This window comes from Silene latifolia, chromosome X (assembly GCF_048544455.1).
Source record: "Silene latifolia isolate original U9 population chromosome X, ASM4854445v1, whole genome shotgun sequence".
In the NCBI taxonomy this organism is placed as follows: Eukaryota; Viridiplantae; Streptophyta; class Magnoliopsida; order Caryophyllales; family Caryophyllaceae; genus Silene; species Silene latifolia.
Genome location: NC_133537.1, coordinates 279,687,880 through 279,699,744, shown reverse-complemented (window position 1 = coordinate 279,699,744; position 11,865 = coordinate 279,687,880). Strand labels below are relative to the sequence as shown.

The 11,865-nt window shown below is 38.3% G+C and overlaps 1 protein-coding gene across 2 annotated transcripts; it reads right to left on the bottom strand.

Annotated features, from left to right (window-relative positions):
• Positions 1-4,107: 4,107 nt before the first annotated feature.
• LOC141616805 (phosphoenolpyruvate carboxylase 1) lies at positions 4,108-11,022 on the bottom strand. Of its 2 annotated transcripts, none has more exons than XM_074433953.1 (10): positions 10,523-11,022; positions 8,808-9,202; positions 8,390-8,474; positions 8,003-8,225; positions 7,688-7,791; positions 7,502-7,589; positions 7,087-7,241; positions 5,720-6,718; positions 5,076-5,462; positions 4,108-4,663 (listed from the first exon to the last, which is right to left on the bottom strand). In XM_074433953.1, the coding sequence occupies exons 1-10, from the start codon at positions 10,688-10,690 to the stop codon at positions 4,367-4,369; spliced, it is 2,901 nt and encodes a 966-aa protein (XP_074290054.1). In that variant the 5' UTR covers positions 10,691-11,022; the 3' UTR covers positions 4,108-4,366. The 2 variants fall into 2 exon arrangements, with proteins under 2 accessions (XP_074290054.1, XP_074290055.1); XM_074433954.1 differs by lacking the exon at positions 10,523-11,022 and adding an exon at positions 9,385-9,556.
• Between the last annotated feature and the right edge of the window lie 843 nt (positions 11,023-11,865).

Here is an 11,865-nt window from a genome sequence, read left to right as displayed (position 1 = left end):
GACAAACTGGGGGGGGGGAGTACAGGCACTATTTTTGGAGCACAGTTTTTCCTTGAATGGAAAGGCAGGAATTTATTATCAGACATTGCTTTTAAAGGTTCTAAATTCACATGGTGTAATAATAGGAAGGGTGTTGCACGGGTGTATGAGCGACTTGATAAAGGACTTGCTTCATTAACATGGTCTTCTCATTTTCCTAATACGGGTATTCTACATCTTCCTATTCAATGTTCGGATCATGCACCTATTTTTTTAGATACGGAAATGTTATCTACTCAACGCCGATTTCACTTTAAACTTGAAAGTTGGTGCTTTGCTTATGATGAATGCCTTGACATTCTTAAAAACGAATGGTTCAAGAGGGATAAGGGGTCACCTTCATTTAGACTTCTACGTAAATTGAAAAGAATACGCGGTGCTTTCAAGCAATGGACTTTTTGCAAAAGAAAGGAATGGACTCAGAAATGGACTAATTTTGATGACAAATTGAGTCTCGAATTACAACAAATTTTTGATGGTGGTGATGAGGGTGTTTATGAGAATTGCCATGAAAATCTTCTGGAATTTAATAAGGCAGCTATGTTATTCTGGAAACAGCGTGCGAAATTAAATTGACTTAAAGATGGAGACGCTTGTACGAAATACTTCTTCAATTGTGTAAGGGAACGGCATAAGCAAAATCAAATTTTTGGAATTCAAAGGCAAGATGGTAATTGGACTTTCCACGACTCTGATATTCACTTGTCTTTTGAGCTGTACTTCAAGAATATTTTTGAAAGTGGGATAGTTCATGAATCCTTTGCCTCTTTTCTCGAGACATCTCGTTCTATTTTTGCTAAACTCCGGTTTAAGTTAAATAGTGATCAACATGATGTTATGGCCAAACAGTTTACAAGGAAGGAAGTCCGTAAAGCAGTTTTTCAAATGGGTTCGAATAAATCGCCAGGTCCAGATGATATTCCTGGCCTTTTCTACCAGAAATATTGGTTTTATATCAAGGAGGAAGTGACGGCTGCGGTTTTATCTATGCTAAACACGGGCAATATTCTTCGGGCTCATAATCGAACCTCTATTACGCTCATACCAAAGACGAATAGTCCGGAGAAGGTTGAACATTATTGCCCCATAAGCCTATGCAATGTTATTATGAGAATTGTTTCAAAATGTATTTCTAACCGGCTGAAGTTTTTTATGCCACAACTAGTCGGGGAATTTCAGAATGGTTTTATTCCGGGAAGATCTATCATGGATAATGTTTTAATTTCTCATGAATTATTCCATCATATTAACAAGAAGACTGTTGGCAAGAAAGGTGTTATGGCCATCAAAGTAGACATGAGCAAAGCATATGATAGATTACGCTGGAATTTTATTGAGGCTACACTTCTCTTTATGGGTTTTCCACATCATATTATTCGGTTAATTATGAATTGTATCAAAACGGTGTCCTATGAGATACTTATCAATGGTAACCCAGGAAATGCTTTTCTTCCAAGATCAGGTATTCGTCAAGGAGATCCGTTATCTCCTTATTTGTTTGCTCTTTGTACTGAAGTCCTCTCCCAACTTCTACTTGATGCTGAAGAGTCACATCGAATAACCGGTGTGAAAATATGTCGTGAGTCTCCGTCTATTTCTCATCTCTTATTTGCAGATGATTCTATATTTTTCATGCACGCGGATACACGACGATGTCATCAGTTGCGGGACACTTTGGACCTTTTTTGTCGCCATTCGGGCCAACAAATCAACAACAGCAAATCGGCAGTGACTTTCAGTCCAAACTGTAATCTTCGAACTGTTACTAATTGTTTGAAAATCCTTAATATTTCAAGTGGTAATGAAATGGGGCTATATCTGGGTCTGCCTACAGAATTTGGGTCTAGTAAGAAGGAGATTTTTGCTTCCATCATTAACAAGGTCTGTAAGCGAATTTTCAGTTGGAAGAACGCCTTTTTATCTGCTGCTGGTCGTCTTACACTTATCTGCTCGGTTTTATCCTCACTATCTCTTTACTCTCTATCGGCATTTAAAATGCCGGTAAGTGTGTCGTCTAAGATTGATTCTTTGATTTCACAATTTTGGTGGGGTGGAAATCAAGTAGGGAATGGTATTCACTGGTGCAGTAAATTGTTTACGCATTCGTCCAAAGTCAATGGAGGCCTAGGCATTCGGAATGTTGGATGTGTCAACCAAAGTTTGCTAGCTAAAATTGGATGGAAAATTATTTCTAACACTGACTGCTTACTCTCACGGGTGTTAGGTTCTAAGTATCGCATTACGAAGGGTAATGTCATGAACCCTTCTTTCGTTATGAATGGATCTTTTTCATGGGGTGGCAGAGGTATTAAATGGGGCCTTGAATTATTGAAGGATAATCTGGCCTGGCAGATTGGGTTCCCGTCCAGCTTGGATATTTGGCGTGATAAGTGGATCCATGGCGCGTCTTTAGCCCATATGTTGTCACTAAATCCTTCTGAGCTCTTGCTTAAACCGTGTTTATTGGTTTCTCTCTTGCAAACACAATCTGGTGAATGGGAGTATGAGAAGGTCCTTCTTTTATGTGGTCCGGATGTTTTGCCTTTTGTCCTTTCAACTCCTATCCCATTGGCGGATGAAGCTGATCAAGTCTACTGGACATTAACTTCTAGTGGGACTTATTCTACCAAGAGTGGGTATGCTTTGGCCTTCTCTAAGCTATGGAATGTGAATGCAACTGCTAAGGATAAGAGTCGTATGGTTGCTTCGTCTATTGTGTTCTGTCGCAAAAGGCTATGGAGTCTTCCTATCCCTAATAAATGGAGAATTTTCTTGTGGAAAATCTTGGCAAATTCCTTACCTTGTGGGGAGGAGGCGCGTAAACGGAATCTTCAATGGTATTGTTATTGCCAAACGTGTTCCGTTGCTTCTGAGATCCTTGAATCCTTGGATCACTTGTTCCGTGATTGCCCTCTTGCTTCCCGAATTTGGGCTGCTTCGACTCTGGGTATTCGAACTTCGGTTGGGAGTAATATTCCTATTCAACAATGGTTCTTAATTGGTTGAACTTGTTGTCCAAATCCCCAGATCCTACGCTTTCCATCTCTTTTTTCGTGAGCACCTTATGGCACTTATGGTGTGCGCGTAATCGCCTTATCTTCCATGATACTCCAACTGATTACTATGATCTCCTTAATCGTATCCGCAGGGATGCACACAATAACGTGCAGGTGGAGAAAGAGCGAGGTACAGTAATGGCTGACATCGTTCCTTCAGCTCCTGAGGAGATGCAAATTTCTGCTCTTTTACGAAATCATTTTCCTATTTGTTTAATTGGGTCAGTAATTTGCTCGGAGCATATTCGTATTAAATGTGATGCCTCATGGAAATCTACTATGAGGGCTACTGTCGGGTGGTTTTTCAAAACTAACGATGGAGTTATGTGTCATGTTGGAAAGAGTTCCTTCTGGGCAAAGACTCCTCTCCAAGCTGAGGCTATTGCTTTGATGACTGCTTGCCGGGATGCCATCACTCTGGGATATCGCCATATTGATGCACCTCGGACTGTTTAAATCTTGTCCTCCAGTTGAATGGTGGTGCGATTATCGACTGTGCAATTGCTCCCATTTTACGTTCTTTACTTTCCTTATTATCTTCTACGCTATTGTTTTTCTCTTTAATCATTATCTTGCGCCTCTCTTAATAGGATTGTTCATGGTATAGCAACCGCTATACCTTAAGTTAAGCAATCTTTTTCTTTCTGACAAAAAAAAAAAAAAAAAATGCTGTTTTGTCAAGCTTCGGAGTAACAAAATACAACCATCACTTCCTCATCCCTTTGTACTACTATTAGTATGAATTGACCAACATTTTCTCCTTGATTATTAATTCCAACATAAATTTTAGCGTCGAAATATATAAATTACACAAGATAGTTATGTGATATTTAAATTTTTATTTCAGCTGAAAAAATATAGGTAAAATATGAAAGAGATTTCATAAAATGGGATTGTTCCCAAATTATAGACAGGTGAGAGCACTTTGAGAAGACTTGACAAAGGTGAGATTTCCCCCCGTCAATTTTTCCTTAATTTTATCGTGTTTGTGAACGGTCTCGCCTACATGGCCTTTTGCTCACGAAAAAACAAAATATTCATACTAAATAACAGAACATTAATATAGATGTTCTAGAGCAGTATTAGTTTGAAAACACTCTCTCAGAGATACAGAAGGAAAACTTCCCTTAGCCGGGCAACAACAAATAACACAGCTCAACTATAAAGAAAACAATACCAATACTAGAAACAGTAATAGTAAAACCCTGGGAGCACAACTTGAGCAGAGCCAAATTATAGTCCAGGTATTTCCAATTGGTGTTGGACCGCGCTCAACCGGTGTTTTGCATGCCCGCTGCAATACCCTTCATGGTCAAGATGAGGGTGTCTTCGAGTCCAGGAGCATACTCACTGGTCGGGTTTAACTTCACGAGTTCAGCCGCTGGTTTGTTTGATTCCATTATCTCCTTGGATAAGTGCGGTCTCACTGTTACATGGTAGTCGGGGTCACGGATTTGCTTCAGGGTGTACACTTGGCAAACGTTCAAGGCTGTGATGTAAGGATCACGGAGTCGAAGTCTCTGCTTCAAGTAAGGGTCTGCTTCCAGAAGGTCCTTGTGTCCTGCAACCTGCAAAAATCAATCCATATGGGTGATGAACTGATGATGTTGCTTTATTGGCGTCTTTCAGCTCCTGTGTCTAGACACAGTAAAACTGACCCGACCACATCCCCCAAAAAATAAACGAGGTAGACACCAACACGAACTGCCTGATTTGAAACATCTCGGCCCAAAAATGACCCAATTGAAACGGCGTGAATGAGTCGTTTGCTACGTCAACCTGTAACCCTCTTCATAATACGGTATATCTTAACAAGCTAACAAGGCAATATTCAAACAAATATGACTCGATCAATATCCAGCAACACATATTTAGATTGGCTACCACAAACAAAATCCTATCAGATTAGAAATGTCAAAAAAAAAAAAAAAAAAAAAAAAAAAAAAAAAATCACCGAAAATGTCAGCAAAGATTAATTACCTCGAGAAGAAGGCGTTGGGTTTCCTCATAATCATGTCTCAAACGCTCGCCAAATGGCTGCAGCTCCTCCGACACCAGTAATTTGTCATATAAAGCAACCATTGTAGGGTCACCCTTCGCGAAAACCATTTCAAGCAAGTCGATGGTCACTCTGAAGAAAGGCCACATATTATACATCTCCCTGAGCATGTTAAAGTTCCTTATGTCTTTCGCAAGAACGTGTTTAAATGCTGCACCAAAGCCGAGCCACACTGGGAGATGGAACCTTGTCTGGGTCCACGCAAAAATCCAAGGAATTGCGCGAAGAGATTCGATTCCTCCACTTGGCTTTCTCTTTGAAGGGCGGCTCCCAATGTTCATGCGTCCATACTCCAACTCGGGTGTTGCCTATAGCAGAAAATAATGTTTAGAAGCAGCCCAGCTCTTTTCATATCCATGTTTAAAGTTTAAATGAAGATGACATATGAAACAAATTATGAGGAAATAGCAACATGACGAACATTTTGTCAGCTATCCACAGCACAAGAGGCGAATTACGCAGGTAAATGTCTAGTGAAAAATACCAGTCTCAAAATACACCAACAGCATGAACATTTCATGGAGCACTAAGTGAAAAGATAAAAGCATGAAAATTAAGAACTTACAAGGCGGAAATACTCGACAAATCGGGGCTCTTGGAAAACAATTGACCGGTATTCCTTTGTGGCGACAACAGCCATCTCATCTAAGAGTGCACGCCATTCCGGTTTTGGGGAGATCGGAGGATGCATACCATGCTCAAGCGTGGCAGCTGTGTACCTCTGGAGTGTCCTAAAACACAAGTGCTCTTCTCCAAAGGATTGTTCAATAACTTCACCTTGCACAGTAACACGGAGAGACCCATGAATAGTGTCTGGTGGTTGAGACAAAATAGCGAGATGAGTGGGACCTCCTCCTCTTCCAACGGTCCCACCTCGTCCATGAAACATCGTGAGCTTCACACCAAACTCCTTGGCTACCTTTATTAGTTCCTCTTGAACTTTGTACAACTGCCAAGCGGCAGAGAGACGGCCCGCATCCTTACCAGAGTCAGAGTACCCAATCATGACTTCTTGCTTTCCATTAATCCTATTTTTGTACCAATCTACCGAGAAGAGGCGGGTTAGGGCAGCTGGGGCAGCCTCCAGGTCAGCAAGTTTCTCAAACAACGGTACAACTCTCAAAGGTTCCTTGATATGACATTCGCGCTGCAGAAGCTCAACGGCAAGCACATCGGAAGGGGCAGTAGCCATAGAAATGATGTAAGCGCCAAAGCTATCGGATGGGAGTTCTGAGATCACATGAAATGTGTCTAGAACATCAGAAATTTCTTCAGTCTTGGGAAGGTCTGGACCAAACAAAGGGCGCTTGCCCTGAAGCTCAGATAATAGCCATTCCTGTCTTTTGTCTTCTGGCCAGTCGCGGTAGGACCCAATCTCTAGGTGCCTGGTAATGGCATCCATTACATCAGTGTGCCTCTCTGATTCTTGCCTAATATCAAGTTTTACAAAGGAAAGGCCGAAAGTTGAGACTTGTCGCATGAAATCAAGGAGACTCCCATCAGCAATGGGCCGATCACCACAGGCGCAGAGTGACCTATAGCATAGCTCAAGAGGCTCTAGAAACTACAGAAAGAACACAAATGAAGATAATTAAACCAGTAGTCAGCGGCCAGCCACATGGTTCAGTATCCCAAACTTACATTACTCAGACTCAGCTGCAAGCGACAGACGACACACTCTCCCTAGTGTTAGACACAGCTATATTCTGAAAAGTTTCGTGTTTTGGAATTGATGAACTAATATGAAGTAGCATCATCTTGTGTTAGGAGTAACATAGTCCCAAAAAGTTTATCAAAAGCAAAATAATCAATAAATAGCAAAGGGATATATGTTCTTGAAACAATACTTGTAAGTTGTAACCTCTAATAAGTGAAAAGGAGAAAAATAAGGGGTAAGATAATAATCATAGTATATATAGCTGAAAAGCAAACCTCATCGGTATGGGTGAAAATTGCTTCTTCAGGAATATCAGAGACTACATTTGTCAACAAATGACGAGCACGTTCACGTGTATTATAGAGCTTATCTCTCACGTCAGCAAGAATAACACGATATGGCTCATTCGGAGGGATTTTCTTCCAGAACTCTGCACATTAGTAGCAGCAAAAGAAGAAATATAATCAATTTCACCAAAGTCGCTTGTATCTAAAAAGAAACAGCAAGAAAATGAAATTCTCCTAAAAGTTATTCCAACCATCTTGTCCACTAGTAAAACAATTAAGGTATCTGGACTGAACTTTTTTACTGGTTTCTATTTTCACCTTACCTCATCGCTAAAAACTAAAACAATAAATCGTATTATGTTGGAAATTGACATGACTTAACATTAGAGAGAGGAAGGCATACCAATGTAGTGTTTAGCATCCCTCTTAGAAAATCTGTGAAGTTCATCCGCCCGAGCACGTAATTCATCACTGCATCTCCACATAGACAGCTGGTAACAAAATGAGAGAATTAAAATCTCAGCTATGGCATAACTTCTACTCTTCTACGAAAAAAGTAAAACTAAGAGCATGGGTCATATGCTCATACCTCAAACATCAGGTCCTCTATCTGAGAGAAGTACATATTGGCAGCCATCATTCTAGCTAACAAGCATACATCTCTCGTAACTTCAGGTGTAACTCTAGGATTCCCTGCAAAGAAAGAATTCATTGAAAAGAGAAGTGATAAATTAACTCCGTTACTGAACCAAAAAAAAACCAGTCTTAAAATAAGTTTAAACGATTAAATGACCACCCCTCTAACTAATGAAAATAGCAGTGCTTCTGTGAAACTTCCATAGAGGGATCGTATACATAATGATAACAAAATAAACGTTCCCAAAAAAAATAGAGGATCGCGTACCGTCTCGATCACCCCCCATCCAAGATGAGAACTGAATAAGAGGAGCATTATAGGGAACTCGTTCATTTATGCCTATGTTCTTCAATGCAGTGTCAACGCGTCTCAGAAACTTAGGAACACCTTTCCAAATAGTCTCATGGAAATAGCTCATTCCTGCTCTCATCTCATCCTGAGGTGTAGGCTGAGTCCTCCTTATCTCATCCGTACGAAATGCAGCTTGTATCTAAATGAATGCAAAATATGAACACATCATAATTCATAATTATATAAAAGTATAAAGACGACATATAGATATCCAATGATTCTACAGAGACAGATAAAGTTCCCAAATACTAAAATTTAGTGTAACAATACCTACCAATCAGAAATAATAAATAAACCACATACCTCTCTTTGAAGAGCTTCGTCAAGTTCCTGCTTATCATCGGGAGTAATGTCTTTAGCATAAAGCTGAGCCAAACAATCTCTTATCCTGGGAAAAAAAGGGAAAAAAAAGGTGGTAAGACAAACAAGAATGCCATACTTTTACATGCAATGAGGCTACCAAAGCAGAGGTTGAAGTGGCATAGATGGGGTTAGAAGACTTTCAAGCAAATTACTATATCTATTTTTATTTGCCAAACAGCTCAAATGAATTATATGGGACATGGCCCCACCCTTATTGATAAACACCAAGAAATCCTCGAGCTAAAATGATCACTTCACCATCCTCTAGGAAAAAGCAAGGAAGAACAACCGCTAATCTACATCACGTAGAATCTTTTCATCGATCAAATGACAAGAAGAAATCAGTCACGAGAAATACCTGCCATGCTTCTGGAGCAAAGATCGACGAACAGATTGAGTAGGGTGAGCTGTAAGAACCAAGTCAACAGTTTGGTTTTTTAAAGTATCAAACACTTCTTGAGGGGATTTTTTCATATCCACCACAAGCCTCCTTAGTGTTTCTTCAATGTCGGATTCAGTTATTGCAGAGCTCTCATCAATAAAATCTCCTTTCTTCACCTTTTTAATCCTTCTGCGGTAAGCTATTTGGACTTCCTCGGCTAAGTTGCCCAGGTTAAGCATGTGAGCAAAAGATTTTGTGACCACAATAGAATCTCCAGCATCTAAACTGGTAATCATGTTTCCGAGCTCCTCCAGCTTCTTAGGATCACGAGTCCTCTCATATTCGGCAGCATGTTCATACAGCTCTTGCACCTATTGCATACATCCAATTATCACATCAAAGATGACATACAACATCCGACTAATTAACGGTCAAGTTTTTAGTATGATTTGTCAAAAAAATGTTATCACAAATTAACAATATCCACAATTTGCACATAAAGCCAAAAAAAATAGAAAATTGCAGTCACATAAAATATAGGCGTGACACTTGCCATCTTATTTCAGGGCAGTCCAAGGGGCTGGAATGGCTGAAAAGATATGATTACGCACTCGGCTATCCAGTGGCAGATCTTGCAAGTTCACATCTCTTTTAGCGAATGTGGGAATAAAATATTAAAATGTAAAAAAAAATATATATATACGAGTACATCTTACAGGCTTGATGAGATTTAAGACGCATAATTTGCGCAGTTTTAAGGAAACTTGAGTCTAGAGAGCGACAATACACCATTTAGATAAAAAGCAAATTGCCACAATGCCTCCACCACAACCTCCACATCCTATCTACAATCTACACCAAATAATATGAAAATTGCTAGGAAATTGTTTGGACAACAAACCAAACCTCTTGCATAACACCATGGAAAGGCAGGAAATTGTTTAGACAACCAATTAATATCGTAAACCAGAGCCTAAATTAGATAAAAGTTATAGCTTCACGACTAAGAATTTCAGAATGCAAAGTGAAACCACTGTGAAAAGACACATCAAAAACAGTTGAGCTCATCACACTATTAATCAAAGAGCAAATTCACAAATAAAAGTCTCCAATTTTCATAGTACAGCATTAGAAATGACAATATGAAAAGCATATCATCAACAACAACAATATTACTCCAATGCCTCGGTGGCTCCCGAAAATTCCAAGGTAAAGGGGTCGGTTGTAGCCTTACCCTTGTGTTAGCCAACACAGAGACTGATTCCGAATTACCCAACATGAATCCCAATAAAAATACATCAGAAAGAACAGCGGAGGTATTACAAACCTACTGCCTACTGCCTACAAACACACAAATATACAAAACTCCAAAAAATTATCATAAACCAAAAAATCATCAGGGGAAAACTGATTATCTTGTGTATATAAATATATTAAAAAAAAACAAAAAAAACAAAAAAAATTTAAAAAATATGATCATAAGTACAAATTTCAGAAAATTGTCATCTGGGTAATTTGCCAATAGATAATTCCAAACATACAATTTACAAATCAATAGTTTCATTAATAACAAATCAAAAATTTAAACAAAAACATTACAGTAAAATAAGTGAGACTGACACACTATAATAATAATAATAATAATAATAATCCAAAAAGATAAAAAGGGTAAAAAAGAAAAAAAAAAATACCGTTTCCCTAATATCTTCACCATGAAGAGACTGAAGAATATCGAGAAAACGATCAAGTAACAAAGCATCATATTCAACAAGCTTATCATCTTCAGATACTTTCCTTGGTGCAAGCAACCTTAATTGTGCATCAATGGAGGTCAATCTCTCCAACTTCACTGTTGCCATTATTAAAACTTCAACACTCCTCTAGAAATTACTACACTCCACTAGATTGTACCAGAAAAAAGGAAAAAAATGGGAAAATGTAAACTTTTATAAAAGAAAAAGATAGGGTTTTGTAGGGTGTGATTAAGGGATGTGAGAATTGATTGAAATCATGCAAAAGTGATACAGTAATTATTATATTATCACGGGTGATGAATGACTGAATGAAGGAGAGAGTGAGAGTTGTGTTTTGTTGTGTCGTGTTTGTGTTGGGATGGTTCTCTTTGTGATAAGTTTTTTTGTTAGGGGTATTTATAACGATTTTACAAGAGAGTTTTCTCGAGTTTCAATTGGATTTTCGTTCGACACATATTCTTATTCTTATTTAATACGGTTTTATTTGTCTTAAGTTTTAAACCGGGTATAAGTGATGAAGCAAAAGAATAAAGAATAATGTGTATGGAATACGAAAATCCGAAAATGTTTGTCTCTATAAGTAAGTATATGTATATATTTGACTCGTTTTAATTTTAAGACGAATGTTCCATTTTAAGAGAGATTTACGGTTGTTTCGAATTTTAATCGTATTTGAATTTTAATACTCCCTCCTATTCTCCATATTCTTCCCCTTTATTGGGGGCACAAAAATTAAGGAGAGTAATAAAGTATGAATTGTGGGTTGGGTGGGGTTTGGTGATAGGAGAGAGGAATGAATAAAATAAGGAATTGTGAGTTGGGTGGGGTTTGATGATAGGAGAGAGGAATGAATAATTAGGAATTAAATAAGGAATTGTGAGTTGAGTAGGGTTTGGTGATAGGAGAGAAGAATGAATAAAATAAGATTAAAAGTTTCCAAAAAGGAAATAGGGAAGAAAATGGAGAATAGGAGGGAGTACTTAGTTTGGTAGTACTCGTATATATTCCGGAGTAAGAATTATGGAATGTCAAAGATGGAAGTCTGATAAATGAGTTGGATTATATAAATGTCCTTTTATTTAGCTAAATAGTCATTCTTTTTTGCCTCTCATTATTCACATTTAGATTAACTCATCTATATTTTCGGTTTTAGTATATCACGATTCACGAATTCACAAACTTGTTTATGAATATTATCAATATTATTAAGTGATCATTTGTTAAGTTTTATTGGCAGTGAATAATTCTAATTAGGTTAGATTATAATAATATATATGAGA